We start from the raw sequence: 23429 nt of genomic DNA, 5'->3' as shown, positions 1-23429 counted from the left end.
ATGTTTGGATGGCGGCGGCGGCGAGGGGCGGGGCGCTGCCCTGGTAATGACAGGGCCGCCGGGAGCCAGCCGTGCGGGGGCTGCCCGGCGCGGTCGCGGCTGCAAAGACCTCGCGCTCCCTCGGCTGGGGGACCCCCCCCAACCCCCCGGATCTCTCCACCCCGCGGACCCCCCTCCGGGCCGCTCGCCCCGCCCCCTCCTGGCCGCCCAGCGCGCATGCTCTCTCCCCGCACCGCGGAGGAACCTGGAGATTTAAAAGCCGCCGGCCGGCGCGCGCGGGGCAGCGGGAGGCCGAGCTCGGCCGCGCCGGCCCGTGACAGCCGCTCTCCCCGGCCAGGTAGGCGCGCCCCGCTCCTCCGGGGATCGGGGTGCCGGCGCGGGGAGGGGAGGGGGGACGCGGCGCGGCCCCGCGAGGTCCCGTGCTCCGCGCCCCGCGGGCTGGGACCGGCCGCGCGGTGGCCGTCCGGGCGCCGCCGTCCCCCGAGTCCCGGTCCCGGTCCCAGAGGGGGCGGCGGGGCAGCCGGGCTGCGGAGCGCGGGGCGCCGGCGCGGGTCCCCGCGGGGCTGTCGGTTCTCGGCGGGAGGCGGGCCGGGCCGGGCTGGGCTGGGCGCCCGGGCCCCGGTCCCCGATCCCGGGTCCCCGATCCCGGGTCCCCGGTCCCCGGTCGGCGGGCGGCGGGCGGCGGGCGCGCGCCCCTGCGGCCCCTCCCGGGGCGCGGATTCTCTCTGGAAAGTTGTTGCGTGTTTTCTCCCGGTCTCGCGGCGCCGGAAAGGGGCAGATGAGTCACCGCGGCGCGCACCGTCCCGGGCCGGGGAGCTGGGAAAGGGGCCGGGCGCCCGCGGCAAAGGTGGCCGAGCCCCTTTGGGACGTGCGTCTTGGCGCCGGGCTCTGGGGCAGGGAGCTGAGGCTGGAGCGTGAGTGTGTGTGTGTGTGTGTGTGTGTGTGTGTAACTGTGTGTGACTGTGTGTGTGTAACTTGGTGTGTGTGTAACTGTGTGTGACTGTGTGTGTGTAACTGTGTGTGTGTGACTGTGTGTGTGTGTAACTGTGTGTGTGACTGTGTGTGTGTGACTGTGTGTGTGTGTGACTGTGTGTGTGTGTGACTGTGTGTGTGACTGTGTGTGTGCAGCTCCTCTGCTCCTGCTCAGCCTGGGTGACCCCTCGGGGAGAAGGGGAGAGGGAAGCTGAGTGCTCTGCCCTCCTGCCTCGCCTGCCAGGGCTGGGGAGAGCGGAGAGGATCTGAGCCCAGCAGACGGTGTGATGAGGTGGTCCCTGGGCCCCAGGGCTCCGGGCTCAGGCTCTCCTGCTGGACAGGTCCCCCGGGACCTGCAGGGTTTCTCCAGAGCGAGGGGCAGCCCTTCCAGGGTCTCCTGTGATTTGCTCTTGCCCTTGACCTCTGGAAACAGCTTCCCTCTTTGGTGACGGACACTGTTTTGACCTCCTCAGCTTTTCCTTCTCCCCAGGGCTTCTCCCTTGCGCTTCCTCTTTTCTCAGGAGGCCATCGTTGGGGGCAGGGACGGGTTTGGCATGGTGGTGGGTCCCTGGCCCAGGGCTTGCCCTTTCTGCTGGTACAGGCACCTGGCCTCAGTGGGGCAGGGACTAAGAATAGCCCCGCTGCTCTCTCGCTGCCCCGGAGCCTGCAGCTGGGCACAGCCAGTGGGCCAGGGCCCAGAGTGACCGGTGCCCGGCTCCTGGAAGCATTGCTGGGAGCTGGAGGGAGGCTCCGGGGGCCTCTGGCTGCTTCTCCTGAGGCGCTTAGCAGGTCTCCCTCAGAGCCAGCCTTGGTGTGGGCGCACCTGCCCGGGCCCCGGGAACAGGCTGGCTTCTGAGGGTGGGGAAGGCAGGGGCCGGGAGGTGCAGGCTGGATGGGAAGCCTGAGGAAGCCCACAGAGCAGCTTCTCCTCGGGAGGGAGTGGGAGCATTTGTGAGGTCACGGGCCCTTTAGTTGGATGGGTCCCATTCCCTCATTCCTCCCTTATCTCCTCCCCCCAGGCCTGTCACGGAGCCAGGACTCTGTTGTTCTAAAAGGGCTCAGAAAACTGAAGCTTGAGTCAGCAGGATGAGTCTGGAGATAAAAATACAGCTGTGGATGAATGTGCAGCTGTGGGCATACAGGCCCCAATTTAGTGGGTGGGTGGGTGGGTGGTGGTGGGGGTGGGGTTCCTATGGACTCTCGGAGTGTGTGGTGACCTCCCCTGGCTCTCCTGGCTCGCTGAGTTACCCTGAAAGGGGAAGAAGGAGGAGGAGCCAGACAGTGATTCTTGGTGGGCCAGTGGGTGGTGGAGGGATGATGGTGTGGATTCCCCTTTCCCAGCCTGTCCAGGCCTCTGGAGAGAAGAGGCAGGGAGGCGGGGATGGCTGAGGACTCCAGAAGTGAAATTAAAGCACTATTATCAGGACCATTATCGTCTAATAGCACAACATTATGGATAAGAACCCAGACTGTCAGAAAGACAGGGTTTATGTCTTGGCTACTCTCTCAGCTATGGAATGTTGACAAGTTACTTAACCTCTTCTAAGATGCAAAGTGAGGATGAGGAGAATAACAATAATGATGATACCTACATGTAGCTTTATTATTTATTAGACAACAAATATAGCAAATGAAAAATATTTATAAATGTAGTTCTATATGCTATATAAAAGATATGCAAGTGTAGCTCTATGAAACCACACGGACAGAGCACTGGACTGACTGTGCCTGATGGGAAAGAAGGGCTTAATAAGTGTCAGCAAGGCCCTAGCAGGCTTGGCTCAGTGGGTAGAGCATCAGCCTGCAGACCAAAGGGTCCCAGGTTCGATTCTAGCCAAGGGCACATGCCTGGGTTGCGGGCTCAGTCCCCAGTAGGGTGTGTGTAGGAGGCAGCCGATCAATAATTCTTATTATTGATGTTTATATCTCTCTCTCCTTCTCCCTTCCTCTCTGAAATCAATAAAGAAATATATATATTTTTTCATATATTTTATTGATTTTTACAGAGAGGAAGGGAGAGGGATAGAGAGTAAGAAATACCGATGAGAGAGAAACATTGATCAGCTGCTTCCTGCATATCCCCTACTGGGGATGTGCCCACAACCAAGGTACATGCCCTTGACTGTCTGGCATCGAACCCGAGACCTTTCAGTCCAAAGGTGGATGCTCTATCCACTGAGCAAAACCAGTCAGGGCAAGAAATATATATATATTTTAAAAGTGCCAACTAGCCAAGACCAGTTTGGCTCAGTGGATAGAGCATTGGCTTGGGGACTGAAGGGTCCCGGGTTCGATTCTGGTCAGGGGCATGTACCTTCGTTGCGGGCACATCCCCAGTAGGGGGTGTGCAAGAGGCAGCTGATCGATGATTTTCTCTCATCGATGTTTCTAACTCTCTATCCCTCTCTCTTCCTCTCTGTATAAAATCAATAAAATACATAAAAAAATATTATTTAAAAAAAAAGTGCCAACTAGTATTAACCACATCCAGTGTACCTGTCACTGTCACTGCCTGGATGGCGACCCCCTCCTTTCTTGGGTTCTGCTCTTGACCTTGTTTCTTTGGGCGTGAGGTCTCCCGAACTTTGGGGAGTCTGTATGATGAGGGAAGAGGCTGGGCTGTAGCACCCCGCTGCCTGGGTTTGAATCCTATTTCCCCTTTTGAAAGTTACTCCACCTCTCGGTGCTTCCTCTTCCCCCTCTCAGACTGCGGATGAGTTACCCGCCTCGCAGTGTTGTGGGGATTAAGTGAGCGCATGCAGCTGAAGCTCCGAGCGCAGCAGCTGGAGGTGAAAAGGGCTGGCTAAGTGCCAGATCCCGCTATTCGGTGGCAATGAAGACAATGGTTGTGGCTTACAGTTTGAGACCAGAGTTTCTTAGTGAGGCAATCACACCACATAAAACCCTATGTAAACTGTGAATGACACACACTGCGGTTGAACTTGTGGTTTGGTGGAAAGAACACGCCAGGACTGGATGTCCTGGCCTCTCCTTGTCAGTATCGTGTGTGACTTGTTTCTTCATCTGTCCAGTCATCCCAGTCCCCATTCCCTCCTCACGTGGTGATGGAAGTGAATCCTGAGGTGACAGATAATACACACTGAGTAGCCAGGTTATTATGGTCTCTGAACACATAACAATCTGGCCACTCAGTGTGTGTGTGTGTGTGTGTGTGTGTGTGTGTGTGTGTGTGTGTGTATTAGAGGCCTGGGGCATGAATTCGTGCATGGGTGGGGTCCAGCCAGCCTTGCCAGGGGGAGGGGACATGGGCAGTTGGCCGGCCTGCCTGCTGGTTGAACTCCTGGTCCAGGGGACAATTTACATATTAGCCTTTTATTATATAGGATATACACTGAGTGACTAGATTATTATGTGTTCAGAGATCATCATAATCTAGCCCTTCAGTGTATATTCTGAAAAGTCAAGAGTTTTGCATGCAAAAAGGTCATTTGTTGCGATTTTTAGGGGAACTGTGATGGGGAGGGTTCAGCTCCTCCCTCCCCCCCCAACGGGCATCCTTGCCCTGCTCTCCGGTACCCAGCCCAGCTTCCGTGGGAACAGTCGATGGCCCTGTTGGCTGGACAGCAGGAGTCGAGGCCGGACCAGGGGGTGCCAGGCTCGGCGTCTGGAGCGCCGACGCCACTGGACTCCCAGCGGCAGCGCAGAAGTGTGGAGCTTTGTCCAGTGTGCTCAGTGCCCCTGTGTGGGGCCCGGGGCTGGTGACAGAGCCGTCACGGGATGGTCCTGACATCCTGCCAGAGCTTCCTGTTGAATCCCCTTTCTCTGCTTCATGGTGTTTGCTCTTTATGGGAAGAGTGCTTCTGGGCCCTGAATGACCTGCGGGGGCTGTCGGAGACGGGCCATTCTCACCTGTTGGCCGTGGCTCTGTGTCTGTAAAATGGGGATGATGATGCTCACCCTGCAAGGTCACGGCGAGGGTTAAAGGAGAGAGGCACGGTGCGCAAAGTGCTGCACAGACCAGGAGCTCCATACGTGTTTGTTTCCTTCCCGTCCTTGTTCATTCTGGACACCAGACTCTGGAAGCTGGGATGAGACGGCAAGAAGGGTCCCATAGCCCCACGGTCCTTCAGGCACCAAAGTTAGGCCATTCCGAATGCCTCGCCAGGTAGGATGGCCTCAGGAGCCGCCAGCCTGTGGCCACAGCCCCTCCTTCCCAGTGGGCTCTGTCGTGCGCCCTGCCTCTCTGACTGATCCTGTGTCCTCTGAGCTGACAAATAGCGTCCAAGCTGGCAGCCCGTGGCCCATTCCTAGGGATGTGACGGTGGAGCTTCCCCCTCCCGGCTCCAGCCATGAGAGCCGCGCACCCGGAAACCCTGTGTGGGGTCCTGCCAGGAGTCCCAGGGACGCAGGCTAAGTCACATTCGACGGGAACCCTGCTTCAGCGTCCCCTGTGAAGCCTTCTGTCGAGCACCCCTCTTCCCGGGTCTGGGCAGGGGCTGTGCGCCCTGCTTCCTCGGAGCCGAAGGGCTGGTGGGATGGGGACCTGGGGGAAGAAGGCCTCAGGGGGGCAGGGCTGCCTGGCCCTGAGGGCTCCCGGGAGGTTTGGGAGGAAAGGGGGATCCCTAACAGCGTGGGTCCCAGGCAGCACTGCAGGAGGGGTGGGTCCCAGGCAGCACTGAGCTGGACAGGGCTCAGGTGAGAGGCCCTGCAGGGCAGTGACTGGAAGAAAAACAGGCCCAGAGCTGATGAATATCCTCTTGGACCCAGATCTGAGAGCAAAACTGGCTCCTTGATTTGGGGTCTGGTATTCTTTCTTTCTTTTTATTATTAAAAAAAATTTTTAAATTGATTTCAGAGAAGAAGGGAGAAGGAGAGAAAGAAACATTAATGCTGAAAGAGAATCATTGATCGGCTGCCTCCTGCATGCCCCCCACTGGGGATCAAGCCTGCAACCCCGGGCATGTACCCTTGACTGGAATCAAACCTGGGACCCTGCAGTCTACAGGCAAACGTGCTATCCACTGAGCCACACCAGCTGGGGTGGGTCTGGTACTCTTTCCACCATGCCTCACTGGGAAGGGGCCAAAGGAGAAGGGGGTGTGTGGAGGGCTCAGGCTTCAGGGGCTGTGCTTTGCAGATATCTACCCGTTTCTGCATCATGTTCACCTGTTTCTCTCTCTCTCTCTCTCTCTCTCTCTCTCTCTCTCTCTCTCTCTCTGCCTCCCTGCTTCTCTCCCTCTCCCTCTCCCTCTCCCTCTCCCTCTTCTTCTCTCCCTGCTCATCCTTCAAGGTTCAGAAATATGGCTACCTCCACTAGGAGGTCCTAGAACTGAGCACGCGCCACTGGAGGGACTTGTGTCTTTGCACCTGTACCACCTTTGCTAGCAGGGCTGCAGTCCATTGTTCCAGCACCTTCTCAGTGGGCTAGCACACAGTGGGGCTCAGAGACTGTTGGATGGGTAGTGGGTGAGTTTCAGTGCTCTTTGGTGTTCCTTTGGGGGAGTTTAGGCTGTACTCACTGAGGCATACTTCCTCCAAAGGTGGGCAAACTAGAGCTCTTTAATAATCACTCATATTCATACTCAATCATAATCATACTCAATCGCATCTTTTTTGGAGCCTGCTTTCACCTTGCTCACTAGTGACTATTTTTGAGAACACATTTCCGTAGGATGGAGTCTGGCCTCTCAGGATAAATGGGGCTGGTCACAGACCCGGTTATCAGGGCTGAAAAGGCCTTAGAGACCGAGATCCTAGAGGGGGGACATGGCAGAGCTGGGAGCAGCACCTTGTCTGACTCCGCGCTCTGCTCTGCTCTGCTCATCTGCCGGTTGGCCTCGACCCTCCACCCCTGGCCTCATTCCTGTACACCTTCCCTCCGGGGGAGGCCAGGCTGCAGGTAGAGGACAAGGGTCATCTGTGCAGATGGGAAGAGCTTCCTGGGCTGGCTGACTGGCAAAGTTCAAGTTCACTCGGAGGGAGGCCAGTTTGGGTTTCACTTCACAGGGGCTGTAGGAAGAAGAGAGAACAGGGAGAGGGAACTTGGAGAATGTGCCCAACTCCCCATCCTCCCACATCCGTCCTCTTTCCTCACCCTGGGCTCAGGGATTTCTTGGGGTAGGGAAGCATTGATTGTGGCCCAACCTTACAACATTGGTTAACAAATTTCAGCCAGTGACAGAGTCTAGCTCTGGGAGGGCACAGGGAAAAGGGCACATTCTGCCCCCAGATGTTTCGGTTTCTTGGCTCAATTTCAGGTGACCGCTGACCCTTGGCACTCTGAGGTCCTGGAGCAGTGTGAAGGCAGGCGAAGGAGGGTTTTTGGTGGTGGTGGTGGTGGTGGTGGGTGTGAGATCGCATAGCTGTCCAGGGGCAAAGAACCCGAGACAGCATCGAGGCTAGTTCTCATGTTACGGTGTGGCAGCCGAGTCCAGAGAGGTGAAACGGGTCACCCAGGCGGCACAGCTGTAAGAGCTGCTGCTGAAGCTGCACCACACTGTCCTGGCTCCGGGTTCAGAACCCTTTCCAGAATTTTCAAACTGTGTGAATTTTTCATTCAACCCCTTTTTATTATCTATGCAGCCTTGGGCATGTTCGTGCATTTCTCAGTGTTCATTCTTGGGAAATAGGAATATTAAATAGTGCCTAGGATTGTGGAAATGGTGTGACTCAGAGAGAGGAGGTGTGTCAGTTACCAGCACCTGCCGGACACCTCCTGGACAGTTGATAGGTATCAGCCTCGGGGATGGTTTTCCCTGTGGACGGGAACCTCCCTGTCTTATAACATTGGGATGTGTATCCGTCCCTCCACCTGCCTGCCCGGCCTCCGACAGCAGGCAGGTCTGCTGCACTGACCTCTGCTCACCTGTTGGGGCCAACACCTGGGGAGGCATTTACATTCTTGGCATTCCTCTTGCTCCTGGGGCTGGAAGAGGCGCTAGTGTGTATGTGTGGGGGTGGGGAGTGGGGGGGGGTGGGTATAGTTGAGAGGAGAGTGGAAGGGAAAATAAAGGGGTAGCTGGTCGCCCTCTGACCTCGGCCGCTCCTGTTGGGGAAAGAGCAGCCTCTCCAGATTGCTCCGCCCGAGGAAGCCTGGGCAGCTGCAGAAGAGGCTGCCGGGAACTCCCTTAGGCAGCGGAACCTTCGCTCGGGAAGGCTGTTCGAAAACCGAATCATTTTTCCCCATTGGAAATAATGTAAGTTGAATTAATCCATTCCAGGCCCCCAAATGATTCCCTGTTTTAATCTTTTTTTTTTTTATACAAGGAATATGTCTGTTGTACTGTTTAATCTATAAATAAACACTTTAAAAACAAAAAGGACACTAAATGTAAAGGAAAGGAAATGTACAGTAAAAAAGGAAAATCTATAATAATAAAACCATAATATGCTAATTAGACCGGAAAGCTGAACAACTTTCCGGACATCATTCTGGATGTCCTTCTGGATGAAGCCGCTGGGGCGGGGCCGAGGCAGAGGTGTGACTAGGCAGGCAAGCGAGTGGTTAGGGGTGATCAGGCAGGCAGGCCAGTGGTTAGGAGAGATTAGGCAGGCAGGCAGAGTGGTTAGGGGCGATCAGGCAGGCAGGCAGGCAGGGTGGTTAGGGGCAATCAAGTAGGCAGGCATGCAGGCGGTTAGGAGCCAGCGGTCCTGGATTGCGAGAGGAATGCTGACTGCTGCGGTACCAGGCCTAAACTGGCAGTTGGACAACCCCCTAGGGGTCCTGGATTGCAAGAGTGTGCAGGCCAGGCTGAGGGACCACTCCACCCCCCACTGCACGAATTTTGGACACCAGGACTCTAATCTATAATAATAAAAGCAAAATATGCTAATTAGACTGGATGTCCTTCTGGACGATCTTCTGGACAAAAGTTGGGCTGCGAGGGAAGCCGGGGTCCCTAGTGCCAGAGGGAAGCCGGTGCCAGTAGCTGGGGTGGGGAGGAAGAAGGAAGGCCTACTCTTGCACAAATTTCATGCATCGGGCCTCTAGTTTAACAATTATTATAAGCAGGGGAAAAAAAAAAAACCCAAAACAAAACAGGAAAACATTCACAGCACAATATCCTGAGACTTTAACAGTGAGTGGTAGACTGAATCATATTCGCACATGTTTTCCTTTGTCACCCAAGAGACGTGTGACTGATCACACAGGAACCAGCATGAAAGGGTTGTCGGGCTGAGAAGGGAATTGTTCGAGATGAGAGACGTTCGAGAAACCAAGGTCTCACTATACTTTCTGTCAAACCTCATGGCTATGAAGTTGCTCGTATTGAGCCAAGTCTTCTTGCCTGTCAAATGGGTCTGCTTGTGCACCCACCTCATCGGGCAGGTGGGAGATTGAAACGCTCGAAAGAGTGCCTGGCACATAGTGTCTGGATGATAGCTGCTACTATTAACTGAAGGTCAGGAAGCTGAGGCTCAGGGAGGGCAATGAGCAAGTTGGCTGACAGGTGACAGAATAAGGGGTGGAAGTTGGCATGCAAACCCAGGTCAGGCTGATGGCAGAGACTAGGTCACCCTCGGCACCTGCCGGGTTCAGGGGTCTGTGGCCTCAGACTGGGGGTGGGGTAAAAGAGAGCTACCCAGGTTGCCTTGGTGTGGAGGGTACTGGTCAAGGGGACTCAGTGTGACCTTGGGTCCCAGCTGTGCTCAGAAAGGAAGCCTGGTAGGGAGACCCATTGCCCGGAGTCAGATGTGCATTTGTGTCGACTGTCACCATGGTGCCAGGGGACCCTTGGGAGGAGGTGCTTGGCCTCGACATAGGCTAGCCAAGGTGAGGGTCAGGCCTGTGGTTGGACTGGAGGGGGGAGGAGCCATCAGAGTGAGCTCGGGGGACCGTCCTCCCCTCCCTTCCCCCAGCCTCCTCTGGCATGTGCTCCTTTCAGAAGCTGGGCCGGGGCTCCGACAGGGCAACAAAAGCAACCTTCCTCTGAGCCACTGCCACCTGTTGGGCTTTCACACATCGGGGCCGAGGGGCCGAGTGCGGGGAGGGAGCCGTTGCCCTTTTCCCAGTGTCTGCGGTGGGCCCCCGCCGGCCCCCGGGGCCTGGGATTCTCTTCGCTGCCTGACGTGACAGGGCTCAGGAGCCGGAGGGGGCGGGGCCCCCAGCAGCTGGAAGGGGAATTGAGTGGGAAGGGGCTGGTGCTGGCAGCCGGGGGAGAGTTTGATGGATTACTCTGTGGGCCTGGAGGTTTCTCCCTAATCCCCCTTTGTGTCCCAGCCTGCAGCCCCCTCGCACTCTCTGACAAGCTGCTGAGCAGAAGGCTTCCCGTCGGAGGGAAGAAAAGGCAGCCCAGCAGGCGAGCTCTAAATCCCTGGCCTCTGGGCCCCGGGGGAGGCGGGCGGGAGCCAGGGAGCCGGGCGGGGAGGGGACTGATCTTCCTCCTTCAGCCCGGCCCTTATCCTCACAAGTCCCGCAAGGTGCAGGGGCTGCGTGCGGAGGGGTGTGGGCAGGTGTCTGTGGGAGTCCTAGGTCGTGTGCCTCGGCTATTGGTGCAAATCCCTGCCTTTTTGTGGGACGGGATCAGGCAAGGCAGACCCTCGCCTCTTTGGAAGTATCTGAGCCCAGAGAATCAAAGACTGAAGATGGGTTGGCGGGGGCTGAACCACGATGCAGTCTGATCCCGTGCCCCTTGGACCAGCTGCCCAGGGTGGGACACGGGCCCTGAGACCGTGGCTGCCCGCTGCCTCATAAGGATGCGCACTTCCAGGTGCCCTGGCTGCCGGCATGGCTGCTTTCTTTCTGGGGTGTCCTCAGGCTTCCTGGGGAGCAGCGTTTCTGGAATGCAGTGTTCTGGGGTTTTGCTGGGTCCGGCCAAGGACGTTGGTCCCAGGAGCTGCGGCAGGGGGGTGGCTGACAGGTGGCTGGGCTGGAGAATCCCCAGATCTCTTCCTGCCCCCAGTCTAGAAGGCCTGGGAGAGCTCAGCCTGGAACCAGATTCTGGGGTCCAGTCCCATGTGGAGGAAGGGGGCCGGGGTCCTCCCCACCTCAGGGTCTTGCAGCCTCCACCTGAAGGATGCCCCCCACCCTCAGTCCTGGCCTGGGGTGGGACCTCCGCCTCCTGTAGGGTGGTTCTTTGGGGAGATTGGTCTGGAGGAACCCCACCCCTCTGCCGCTGAGTCATTACCCGCCTTGGCCGGCCGGCCCGGTCCCCGGTTTCCTCCGCTGGGGGAGGGGGAGGCGGAGGGGGTGCAGGAGCGGGCCTCCCCAGGAGCTGTGAGAAAGCTGGCCGTCTTTGTGAGGGCGGCGGGAGGAGGGCACGGCCGCCTGCCCGGCGGGGTCAGGGTGGGGGCTGCGGCCGTTTGATGTGCCCGGGCGGGGTGTGGGGACGCCGGCGGAATAAAGAGGCCATAGAATTGCTGCCTGACACGGGCCCACCGCGGGGCTGCCTCCGCCCGGCTCCCTCGGCCTCTGCCTGTCAGTGTCAGCCCGGGGACTCTGCTCCCCACGGCTCCCCGTCAGCCTTGCGTGCGGGGCGGCGGGAGCCCCTCTGAAAGCCCTCAAAGGCCCCTTTATGCGCCCGTCCCCCGGACCCTCCCTGCCACGGGGAGCGGAGGGAGTGGGCTCGGCTGCCTTTCCTCCCGCCGCCTCCTCCCCGGGGACCGGCCTTTTGGAGAAAGTTCAGGCTTAGCTCCTTGCGTGGCCGGTTCATCGCCCCACACTCCCCGCTGGGCCCGACCTGAAGTGGGTGTGGCCGGGCCCACTGCCTGCCCAGGGTGCCACGTGGTGGAGCACGGGGCCGCCGGCTAGGTCTGAGTGTCCGGAGCCGGACAGACAGAAGGCAAGTTCACGGTCCCCGCCGGGCCCTGGGCTCTCTGGGCTGGGGTCCCGCTCCCCAGGGGGAGGAGGGCTGGCCCAGGTGGGCGGGGCCCCAGGAAGGTGCCGCAGAGTCTTGGGGCAACTTCCAGCCTTCTCGCTGCCCCATCCTGGGGGCCGGGAAAAGAGGGAGGCCATTGGGAACGTGAGAGGGTCTTGTCCTCGAAGGCTGGGGGCCCTGGTTCCTTTTTGGGGTGGTCTTCACCTCTCAGTGCCTCCTCACCCCTCCCCACCAGGTGTGTGGAGTCTGCCTCTGCAGGCTGATCTTCCTTGTGCATGGCAGGCAGATGCTCCCGCATCTCTGGGGTGGGGTCCTGTCTCCCTTCCTCCGTCCCTGAGGAGGGCCAGGAGGGAGCTCCCCACACAGGGACTGGCCGTGCTCCACCACCTGCAAGTTCCAGCCTGCGCCCTGGGGCGGCTTGTAGGAGGGAGCCGGGGCAGTGGTACTGAGCCCCTTCCTCCTCCCACCTCCCACCTCCTGGGCTCTGGGCCTGCACTGTCCCCTTCTCCCCCCACCCCCCGCGCCTCCCCGCCCCCCTCGTGCCCAGGGAAGCGGCCTGGAAGGACTGGAATTAGTGCTGAGGGTGCCCTCGGTCACCTCCTCCCCCTGAGGGCCCGGAGTGGGGGTGAAGGGGGCAGACTGGGGCACTGGGGACAATGCAAGAAGAAAGGAGGCTTTAGCCGAAACCAGTTTGGCTCAGTGGATAGAGCGTTGGCCTGGGGACTGAAAAGTCCCGGGTTTGATTCCAGTTGGGGGCATGTAACTTGGTTGCGGGTGCATCCCCAGTTGGGGGGGCGGTGCAGAAGGCAGCTGATCCATGTTTCTCCTCATCGATGTTTCTAGCTCTCTATCTCTCTCCCTTCCTCTCTGTAAAAAATTAATAAAAAATATATATTTTTTTTTAAAAAAAGAAAAAAGAAAGGGGGCTTTGGAGGGGAGAACATTCTTTTGGCTTGGGATTCTCAGGCCCTTCCAGGCAGGAGTAAAGCCCGAGGGTGGTGAGAGTGCCCTGGACCGCGCTGCCCCCCCCCCCCCCCCCCCCCCCGCCTTACACACACACACACACACACACACACACACACACACACCAGAGACATCAGAAAGGGGCAGCCGGGCCCAGTGACCTAAGAGCAGTGGGCAGAGCAGGCGGGGAGCCAGCTAACTTCCTAACCTGCTCCTTTCCATGGACTCCTCGCCGGGCCAGGCCCTGGTCTCCAGGTTAGCGCCCCTGTGGGGCGGGGAGGGGTGCTGAGGCGGGGGCCCGGCACATGGGCTATATGGGTTGTAGGTGAATGAGGGGCGAGTCCTCTCTGCCTGCACCCCCTTTTCTCTTTCTCTCTTGTGGGCTGAGGAGCTGGGCTCAGGGAGGGAGGCAAGGAGGCGGGGAGGCAGGTGGGTGATTCATGGCAGCTGGAGAGCTGCAATTTGGAAACGGGGGAAGGTGGTGGGTGAGGCTGGGTCTGGCCACGTCTGTTTGCCCAGGGAGGGCCTGGCCCTTAAAATCCCCAGCAGGTGAGTGGCCAGGGTCCGCCCAGGCGGAGGGCAGGGAGTGGACGGGGCTGGAAGCCTTCTGACCCAGAACCCCTCCCTCCAAGCCGGAAAGCACCCCTGGCCTCTGTGCCTTCTGCTGCGTTCCTTCTGGGGGTGCTGCGGGCAGGCAGCCTCTGGGGAGGGGCTTGGTTCACTCTGAACCCCCACTGCCCAGTTAAGCGTGGTAGCCGATGCCCCCTCCCCTTTCGGGGCCTGGTGGGCCAGTGTTTTACACTCTTCCCATGGACGGGCCGGGTCTGAGCGGAACCTTGGGGAGGAGGTGGCTCAGCCTTATCTGATCTGCCAGCTGCAGAGCCCAGTGGCGGTGATGGGATGGAGAACTCTGCCCAGGATTGATAGCCATCTGATGTCTCTGGCACAGGGCGGAGAGCACCCGCAGCACGTTTTGTAACACGCAAACGTTGAGGCCCAGGGGAGCTGTCATGTGAAGAGATAAAAGAGGTTGACGCGCCAGATTAGGAGATGCGGAGTGAGATTGGGAGAGGGGATGAGTGAAGGCCGAGGGTGCTCCTGGCGGGGAAGAGACCGGAGCCTGGCCCGCTGCCACCGTGGCCTTCACCCAGCATCTGTGGGACTGAGCCCGCGAGGCAAGGGAGGCCCCCGGCTCCCGCCCCTGTGGCCTGGGCTCCGTGCACCCACCTCCTTTGACATGGAGGACAGGGTAGAGCAGTGGTCGGCAAACTCATGAGTCAACGGAGCCAAATATCAACAGCACAGCGGCTGACATTTCTTTGGAGAGCCACATTTTTTAGACTTAAGCTTCTTCTAACGCCACTTCTTCAAAATAGACTTGCCCAGGCCGAAAACCGACTTCTGCACATGGGCCACGAAGTTTCAGTCGCCCTGTACGTGCACAGCCACACGTGGTGTTTTGTAGAAGAGCCACACTCAAGGGCCAAAGAGCCGCAGGTGACTCTTGAGCCGGTTTGCCGACCCCTGGGTTAGAGGACTTGCCTTTTCACACCCGGATGCCCCTTCTATGCCTCCTCTTGTGGCTGACTTGATCTTCCCTCTTTTGTGGTCACTTCTGAACAGGGCAGGTGGCAGAAGGTGCTGTTGTTATGAAGCAGAACCTGGAGGCCAGCTTCCCTGGGGCTGGGGCGGGGGAGGGGGGTACAGGGAGGGTGCTAGGACCTGGAGGCCAGCTTCCCCAGGGCTGGGGAGGGGGCACAGGAAGGGTGCTAGGACCTGGAGGCCAGCTTCCCCGGGGCTGGGGCGGGGGGAGGGGACCACAGGGAGGGTACTAGGACCTGGGGGCCAGCTTCCCCGGGGCTAGGGCGGGGGAGGGGGGTACAGGGAGGGTGCTAGGACCTGGGGACCAGCTTCCCCAGGGCTGGGGAGGGGGGGCACAGGGAGGGTGCTAGGACCTGGGGACCAGCTTCCCCGTGGCTGGGGAGGGGGCACAGGGAGGGTGCTAGGACCTGGAGGCTAGCTTCCCCAGGGCTGGGGAGGGGGCACAGGGAGGGTGCTAGGACCTGGAGGCCAGCTTCCCCGGGGCTGGGGAGGGGGCACAGGGAGGGTGCTAGGACCTGGAGGCCAGCTTCCCTGGGGCTGGGGAGGGGGGGCACAGGGAGGGTGCTAGGACCTGGGGGCCAGCTTCCCCGGGGCTGGCGGGGGAATAGGATGGGATCTCGATGCACAGCGGTCAGGCCTGGAGGGAAGGGCTGAGGACTTCTCTGCTGAGAATGGACGGACCTGTTTGGGAGCAGAGAAAGGCTGCGGGTGGAAGTGGCGGGGCATCCTGCCAGCCCAGGGGTCACAGGGCACGGCAGTTGCTGGCAGTTGGTGGTTTCACACCCCTGTGCAGCGGGCACCTGGGAGCAGCCTGGCCCAGGGGTGGCCCCGCGCGGGCAGCACCCGTGGGAACGCTTCCTCCCGGTGAACGCCGGGCGCGGGAGGGAGCTGAGGGAGCGGCGTCGGGCCCAGGCTCTTGGGGAGGAGCGCTCTGTCGGCAGGTCAGTGCCGGGTCGGACCCACGCAGCACACCACCGTCCTTCCGCCCTCCCCTCGTCCTGTCCTGTCCTGTCCTGTCCCTGGGGGTGGGCGTTCTGGTGCAGCCAGGCTCGGGGCCAGGCGCTGCAGGACCGCAGGCGCTGCTCTCAACAAAGGGGCCTGGGGCGGCCCAGCTGTGGGAGACGGGAGAGAGGCAAATGGGCCCTGCCTTGGGGGGTCTCCAGGGGCACCCCAATAACAGGGTCTGGGGATCCGGGAATTCAGTTGGTTTGATTCCTCCGCGCCCCCCTCCCCCCCCCAATGCCAGCAGGCAAGGGCAATGGCAAGGGTATCCTAGACAGAGAATAACCGACATGTGTTTGGCTGTGGAGTGTGCTGAGGTTTAACAATCATATTTACCTTATTCATTATGTCAGCCTTAGGCTAATATTAACATGCACTTCCTGATTGGGCAGTAGGGGGTGGCACCTAGGAGGTGGCAGGGCCCGGCTCCCAGGACCTCGCGCTCAGTGTTGGATGTGTCTCTGCCCTTTTAGGATCCGAATGCCATGCCCCCACCGGGGCACCCACGGCAGCGGGCACCTGTCATGGGCTGAGGAGCTGGGCCTGCACGGAGGGCTGGCAGCAATGGGCTCCCGTCTGAGTCCTCGGCAGTCTGTGGCAGCGAGGAGGAGGAGGAGGAGAGGCCTGGGCGTCCGGAGAGGGGCTCGGGCGTGAGTGACGGGCTCAGAGCCAGCCCTGCCCGCCCGGCCCGCCATGGTCCAGAGGCTGTGGGTGAGCCGCCTGCTGCGGCATCGGAAAGCCCAGCTCCTGCTGGTCAACCTGCTGACCTTCGGCCTGGAGGTGTGTCTGGCCGCGGGCATCACCTACGTGCCCCCCCTGCTGCTGGAAGTGGGGGTAGAAGAGAAATTCATGACCATGGTGCTGGGTAAGTCCCCACCTCCTCCTGCCTCCGGTTCCGGACCCATGCCCCCTGGGCACGGGGCAAGGGTGCCTCTGTCCACAGAGCCGCTTGGAGGGAGCGGCTGGGGGCCGTCTGCTGGGCTGGTTGGCTGGGGGCAGGGGTGACTCTGGGCTGAGAGGGTCCCAAGAGGAAGAAAAGGGGACAGGGACATGCCCTGGTCATCACTATACCCCTGGCCCTGCATCATAGCCGACTCATAGGAGACATGGAAGAAATGGCCCTCCCCTGGGGCTGGCCCTTTCTAACGACTATGATCTCATGTAATGCTTCCTGCAAGCCTTGGAGGGCATCTAGTCCACAGAGCAGATAATGGAGGTCTCTAAGACGTCAGCTGAGCCGAAACCGGTTTGGCTCAGTGGATAGAGCGTCAGCCTGTGGACTGAAAGGTCCCTTGGTTGCAGGCACATCCCCAGTACGGAGTGTGCAGGAGGCAGCTGATTAATGTTTCTCTCTCATCGATGTTTCTACCTCTCTATCCCTCTCTCTTCCTCTCTATAAAAAATAAAATAAATAAACATTAAAAAAAAAAAAAAGAAGTCAGCTGACCTAGCCAGCTGTATGGCTAGCTCCTCCCAGCCAGGGCTCCTGCTGACCTGTGGGATGGATTCTGCAAAGGCCACCAAAGGCAAGTGGGCAGCGTCGTGAGTCTTCCAGGCGGCAGGGGCCCTGCCGGGATGATGGGCTCTGGAGTCAGACCGCCTGCTGACGCCCTGCCCCCTGCCCTCCTCGCCCTAGCCCTGGACGCGAGTCTCACTCATCCCTCGCTCCATGCCTCTGTTTTCCCACCTGAAAAATGGGGTGTTAGCGATCCCAGCTGTGAGGAGTCCATTAGAGTCCCCAAGGACTCAGCACAGTACCCAGGACAGGAGTGGTCCTTCCTGTGGGAGTACCATGGTCATTTCCGTCCTTCCCAAGGAGGTTGGTCTCCCTGCCCCTGCCCCAGCCTCCAGCTCACACTTCTTGCCTTTCTTGCAGGCATTGGTCCAGTGCTGGGCCTGGTCTCAGTCCCGCTCCTGGGCTCAGCCAGTGACCACTGGCGTGGGCGCTACGGCCGCCGGAGGCCCTTCATCTGGGCCCTGTCCCTGGGCGTCCTGCTGAGCCTCTTCCTCATCCCAAGGGCCAGCTGGCTGGCGGGGCTGCTGTGCCCGGACACCCGGCCCCTGGAGCTGGCGCTGCTGATCGTGGGCGTGGGGCTGCTGGACTTCTGCGGCCAGGTGTGCTTCACCCCGCTGGAGGCCCTGCTCTCCGACCTCTTCCGGGACCCGGACCACTGCCGCCAGGCCTTCTCCGTCTACGCGTTCATGATCAGCCTCGGGGGCTGCCTGGGCTACCTCCTGCCCGCCATCGACTGGGACGCCAGTGCCCTGGCCCCCTACCTGGGCACCCAGGAGGAGTGTCTCTTCGGCCTGCTCACGCTCATCTTCCTCACGTGCATGGCGGCCAGCCTGCTGGTGGCCGAGGAGGCGGCGCTGGGCCCCGCCGAGCCGGCCGAAGCGCTGTCCGTCCCGCCCCCCAGGCCGGCCCGCGGCTGCCCCGGCCGTGCCCGCCTGGCTCTGCGGAACCTGGGCGCCCTGCTGCCCCGGCTGCACCAGCTCTGCTGCCGCGTGCCGCGCGCCCTGCGCCGGCTCTTCGTGGCCGAGCTGTGCAGCTGGATGGCGTTCATGACCTTCACGCTGTTTTACACGGACTTCGTGGGCGAGGGGCTGTACCAGGGCGTGCCCAGGGCCGAGCCAGGCACTGAAGCCCGGAGACACTACGATGAAGGTAAGGCTCCTTGGCGGGGGAGGGGGGAGAAGGAGAGATGGGGGGAGAAGGAGAGATGGGGGGCTCGGGCCTAGGGGCATGCCCACCACCTGTGCCTGGGCAGGTAGCTGAGCACCCCTGCACCCTGACTTCCCCATCAGGAAAACAGGCCCAGCCTCCGTGGGCAGCTCCTCAGGCTCCGGGGCAGCCGAGCCTGCCGACTGCCTCGGTGGAGCCCGGGGCTGCTCTGCGAGTTGGATCAGGGTCCTTGTCCCAAAAGGCGGTGCTGGTTTAAGGTCCAGAGGGAGTGAGGAGTCCAGGCCGGTGTGTCAGGTTTGCCTGGTCGATGGTGTCCCCTCCTCCCGCTCCTGACTTTCAAATCCCCCAGCTTTCCAAATCCCAACACCGGTGGGGCGGCGCAGGTGTCCTGGAATCTCAGAGCCTCTGGCCGAGCTGTCTGTGTCCCTCTCGTCCTCCTGGTAGCTGAGCTCTAGCTTGGCTGCTGTCCACCCTCAGAGCGGCTTCCTCTGCCCTGAGCTGGCCGCTCTGGCCACATCCCCTGGGACAGCCTAGGCTCCTGGGGTTACAGGTAGGGTAGGAGGGTGCTGGGGAGCAGGGTTGACCTAGCAGGTTTTGACCCAGGGCCCCTAACTCTGAGCACCCCCAGGTTGTACTGGGCCCCTCCCCCTCCATGTCTGACTGCCTCCTTCCCTCCCGCCTCTCTGTCTAGGAGTCCGGATGGGCAGCCTGGGGCTGTTCCTGCAGTGTGCCACCTCCCTGCTCTTCTCCCTGGTCATGGACCGGCTGGTGCAGCGATTCGGCACGCGGGCAGTCTACCTGGCCAGCGTGGTGGCCTTCCCCGTGGCTGCCGGCGCCACGTGCCTGTCCCGCAGCGTGGCTGTGGTGACCGCCTCCGCCGCGCTCACAGGCTTCACCTTCTCCACCCTGCAGATCCTGCCCTACACGCTGGCCTCCCTCTACCACCGGGAGAGGCAGGTACTCACACCGGATGCGGCCGCGGACGGGCGGGCGGGCGGCGGCGGCGGGGGTGGTGGGGCGGAGTGGCCAGCCATGAGCTGGGTTCGGGCAGGCGGGCAGGCGGGAGAGCGTTGGAGAAAGCAGTCTTTGATCAGAGAGGAAGGCCATGCAGCCCCGGGGCTGGAGACGTGGGCTGCGGAAGGAGGGTATAGATTAGATTCTGGGAATGACTTCCTGGTGTCAGGATTCTAAAGCACTTGAGTGGATGATTGCAGGAAATGCAAAATCCTTCTCTGGGGGAGTCCTGGAGCGGCCTGCCAACAAGCCCTCTGGCTGCTGGGTGGTGCTGTTGGGCGGGAGTGGGGGGGAGGGGCGCTGGGCCAGGTGGCCTTGGGGCCCAGCCTCTGCAGACAGGAGTGGGGAAGGCCGGTGTCCTGCAGAGACTGGGAGGGGCCCACTGACCTGGGCCTGCTTTGGTCTCCCCAATGGGGAAGGCTCCTCCCTGTCCCCTCTCGTGCTCTATCTTCCTCTTCCTATCGAGTTCTCTCTCTCCTTCTCCTGCTTTTCCCCCTCTTCCTTTGTTCTCTTACCCCACCCCCTTGGCCTGACACCACTTCCCTGGACACTTTGTAAGTGGGGGCCTCACACTAACTAGCCCCTCCAGGGCTCCCTTTTGTGGGAAGCCCCCTGACCAGGCTCTATGGTCAGTGTTATCTCCTCCGCTGGCCTCACAGAGCTACCGTCCCGGGCGCAGAGCTCTGCCCTGACGGGCAAGAAGCTGGGGTGTCCCCAGGGAGGAGATGCAGGTGTGTCCTCAGAGCTTCCAGACTCGGGGAGACGTGTCTCTGCCCTTGCAGGGCGTGAGTGGGTAGCAGAGAAGCAGCAAACCGAAGGCGGGTGAGCCGAATCGGTAGCTGCTGGGGTGGAAGAGGTGGAGGGAGGGGCCGGGGTTCTGGTTGGGGGAACCTGGTTCCTCAGACCCCTGTCCGCACACCGATACCTTCATCAGCCTCCTCTCCTCTGCCGCCCTGGCTGCGGGCATGGGGCTGACGGGTGGGGCCAGGCTTGGGCACGCGCTCTGGTGCCAGAGAACATACAGGGGCCAGTCCTCCCCAGGGGCCCAGGAGCCCTTCTATCTCCAGGGGCCTCTCTAGGCTCCAGCCTCACTGGTCTTTCCTGGGGTAGCCGCATCGCCTGCACCTGTCTTTGCCCACTTCCGTGAGTGGTGGGCTCCCCGGGGGTCAGGGGTGAGCTCTGCCGTGGATCTCAGACCTAATGCAGCCAACTAGACTTCTAGCTCCAGATTCGTCCTATCCCTGCCCCCTGGCTCCTGTCCCGCTGCCTGGTTTTCACTAAGGCCCCTGGACCCGGTTTGTTCTCGTCGCTGGGGGGGGGACTCCCATGCCTGGGTACACACCTGTCCTCGCCCCCTTGTCCTTCCTCTGTCCCCCCAGGTATTTCTTCCCAAGCACCGAGGAGACGCCGGAGGGGGTGCCCCCGAAGACAGCCTGCTGACCAGCTTTCCGCCCGGCCCCAAGGCCACGTCCCCCTTCCCCAATGGACACGTGGGCGCGGGCGGCAGCGGCCTGCTCCCCTCCGTGCCTGCGCTCTGCGGGGCCTCCGCCTGCGACGTCTCCATGCGTGTGGTGGTGGGCGAGCCGCCCGAGGCCAGGGCCGTCCCGGGCAGGGGCATCTGCCTGGACCTCGCCATCCTGGACAGTGCCTTCCTGTTGTCCCAGGTGGCCCCGTCCCTGTTCATGGGCTCCATCGTCCAGCTCAGCCAGTCCGTCACCGCCTACATGGTGTCGGCCGCGGGCCTGGGACTGGTTGCCATCTACTTTGCTACGCGGGTGGTATTTGACAAGAGTGACTTAGCCAAATACTCAGTGTAGAGCACTTCCCACCCACGGAGCCAGGGCCTGCCTCCCTGGGTCCCGGCTCCCCCGTCTTCCAGGCTCCATAGGGCCGTGGGGCTGCTGGCTTCCCAGTTCCTATTGCTGCCCAAGTGGCGTGGCTCTCTACTGCCACCCCATGGCGGTAAGGTGCATAGCTGCACAGACAGGGCACTGGGGCTTTCCCATCTCTCTCCAATCATTAGGGCTGTGGCTGAGTCCACATGGGCCTACGTCTAGCCTTACAGGGAGAGAAGGTCAGGGCATTTGAGTAGCACCGTGCACTGGAATTCGGGACTCTCGCGGGATTACCCAGGCTCAGGGGTCACAGCTAGCGCCCTGATCAAGACATACCAAGAGAAGGCACTTGGGGAGCTGAGGAAACTCAGCTCCAGGTCTCCTCTCTCCGAGCCCTGCTATCCTGTAGGTTCCCCCAATGTTGCTCTAGTGTGAAACTGTCCCCTCACAGAATTTGAAAGTATGGAAGTTACTTGGGGGGCAGGCGTCTGATGAGGGGAGTGGGGACACTGCCTTTCCACAGATTCCCCCAGCCCTGCTTCACTGGGATCCAGTCTCCACCACAGGGATCCAGGCCTTTAAATACTTAACTTATTTATTTAAAGAGAGGGGAGTCGATTCCCAGCTCTGTGTGGTTGGTGTCCGGGAGGGACATCTCAATGATGGTCCCCTGGCCCCCTGAGATGCCTGGCTATTGGGTTTAAGCATTGCCAGAATCCCCCTTTTCCTGGGGGGATCGGTCTGGCCCCAAAATGTTCTCACCCAGGAGCTTGGAAGCTCTGCTCGGCCCTGCTGATCCCAACTCCTCTCCCCCAAGGCTGATCAAGGCAGAGGAGGAGGGCTGGACCTCAGGTCTGAGCAGCCTCCCTGGTCTTCCCTCCTCTCTCGGCCCAGCGTGCCCCGTCCCCTCCCCTCTGCTTCCTCTAGGTCTGGGCTGATGAAGGAGCTGCCCACCCCCTGCCTTTCCCCAGTGGCTCCAGGGCCTCTCTTGGGGGGCTGCTTCGGGACCAGAAGCACTCAGTGTGGCTCCTCGAAACCTTGATCCGTCTTTGCCCCCAGGGCATCGCTGTGTGTGGGGACCCTCACACAGAATCTCAGGAGCACCCCCTGCCTAGGCTAAGGAGGGCATCTCTCTGGGGGGTTTTTAAGTGCCGTTTGCAATAACGTCATGTCTTATTTATTTAGCGGAGTAAATATTTTATACTGTATGTGAGCAATCAGAATATACTGTTTATGGTGATGAAATTAAAGGTTTCTTATATGTTTAATCGGCCTGTGTTCATCTCTGCTGGGAAGGACCAGATTTCTCAAAAATTATCCTCTGATCCCTTTTCATTGGAGTTGGGGTGGGGGTGGGGGGCCGGGGGAGGGAGGGGGGAGGGCAGCTTCAGTTCTCAGCGTCACCAGCAGGTGGAGCCATAGACCAATACTACTCCAGTCCTTTGATGACTGGTTGTGGCTGTGGTACCCCCTGGATTGAGGGGTTCCTTTGGGAATGTGGGGGAGATTAAGGGTTGGAAGTGGAGGGCAGTGGGGGCATTTTTCTTCTCAAAGGGCTCAAGGAGATGGAGCAAGCACCCGTTACCAACTACAGCAGTGCGAACTCCCCTGATGTGCATGCAGGTGAGGATTTTGACCCCCTTGGTCCTGCCCTTTCTCCTTCATCCTTCCTGCCAGGCTCAGATCAAGTTCAGAGGCTTCTCTGCCTTGTCACCTCCCTCAACTTGACGGGTCTTCCTGTCCTCTAAGTAGTTACTAGCAACAACTAGTTTTATTCATTTTTTATTTATTTTATTTTTATTTTTATTTTTTAAATATATTTTATTGATTGTTTACAGAGAGGAAGAGAGAGGGATAGAGAGTTAGAAGCATCAATGAGAGAGAATAATTGATCAGCTGCCTCTTGCACACCCCCTACTGGGGATGTGTCCGCAACCAAGGTACATGCCCTTGACCGGAATCGAACCTGGGACCTTTCAGTCCACAGGCCCATGCTCTACCCACTGAGCCAAACTGGTTTTGGCTATTCATTTTTTAAATGTTCTATATTTTATTTAACTTTTTATTATGGAAATTTCAAACATACATGAGTAATGAACCTGGTATAATGAGTCCAGGTTCAACAATTATGAATGTTCCGACATTTTTGTTTCATATCCTGCACCCTAACTCCTGTGTGTGTGATAGTGTGATATATATATATATATGTGTGTGTGTGTATATATATATATATTAATATATATACATATATATATATATAAAACTTTTTTATTTTTATTTTTCAAAGTATTTTGCCTATCAAGTTGGCAATGACACACACACTCACACACACACACACAAACACACTATATATGTGTGTGTGTGTGTGTGTGTGTGTGTATATATATTTATTTATATATTTATTTTAGAGAGGAAGGGAGAGAGAGATAGAAACATCAATGATGAGAGGGAATCATTGATTGGCTGCCTCTACTGGAGATGAAGCCCGAAACCAGGCATGTGCCCTTGACTGGAATCAAACCTGTGACTTCAGTCCACAGGCTGACACAGACTCTGTTCACTGAGCCAAACTGGCTAGGG

At 59.5% G+C, this 23429-nt stretch overlaps 1 protein-coding gene across 2 annotated transcripts; it reads left to right on the top strand.

Moving 5' to 3' along the window:
* The first annotated feature begins 183 nt into the window (after positions 1-183).
* On the top strand, positions 184-20956 carry SLC45A3 (solute carrier family 45 member 3). 2 transcript variants are annotated; one of them, XM_036442520.2, is made up of 6 exons: positions 197-337; positions 773-847; positions 15791-16182; positions 17194-17982; positions 18692-18957; positions 20394-20956. In XM_036442520.2, exons 3-6 carry the CDS (start codon positions 16011-16013, stop codon positions 20829-20831), a joined length of 1665 nt encoding a protein of 554 aa, XP_036298413.1. In that variant the 5' UTR covers positions 197-337; positions 773-847; positions 15791-16010; the 3' UTR covers positions 20832-20956. The 2 variants fall into 2 exon arrangements, with proteins under 2 accessions (XP_036298412.1, XP_036298413.1); XM_036442519.2 differs by lacking the exon at positions 773-847 and having other exon boundaries at positions 184-337.
* Positions 20957-23429: the final 2473 nt, after the last annotated feature.

The sequence above is a fragment of the Pipistrellus kuhlii genome, unplaced genomic scaffold (assembly GCF_014108245.1).
Source record: "Pipistrellus kuhlii isolate mPipKuh1 unplaced genomic scaffold, mPipKuh1.p scaffold_m20_p_18, whole genome shotgun sequence".
NCBI lineage: Eukaryota > Metazoa > Chordata > Mammalia > Chiroptera > Vespertilionidae > Pipistrellus > Pipistrellus kuhlii.
Note: the sequence above shows the minus strand (reverse complement) of the source record. Positions and strands in the feature narration are given on the sequence as shown.

Bases quoted from the DNA above. Each gene is read 5' to 3' on its own strand.
- SLC45A3 (XM_036442519.2), top strand. From the start codon at position 16,011: ATGGTCCAGAGGCTGTGGGTGAGCCGCCTGCTGCGGCATCGGAAAGCC. The intron at 16,183-17,193 runs GTAAGTCCCCAC...CCTTTCTTGCAG, and splicing joins ATTCATGACCATGGTGCTGG to GCATTGGTCCAGTGCTGGGC. The intron at 18,958-20,393 runs GTACTCACACCG...CTGTCCCCCCAG, and splicing joins TCTACCACCGGGAGAGGCAG to GTATTTCTTCCCAAGCACCG.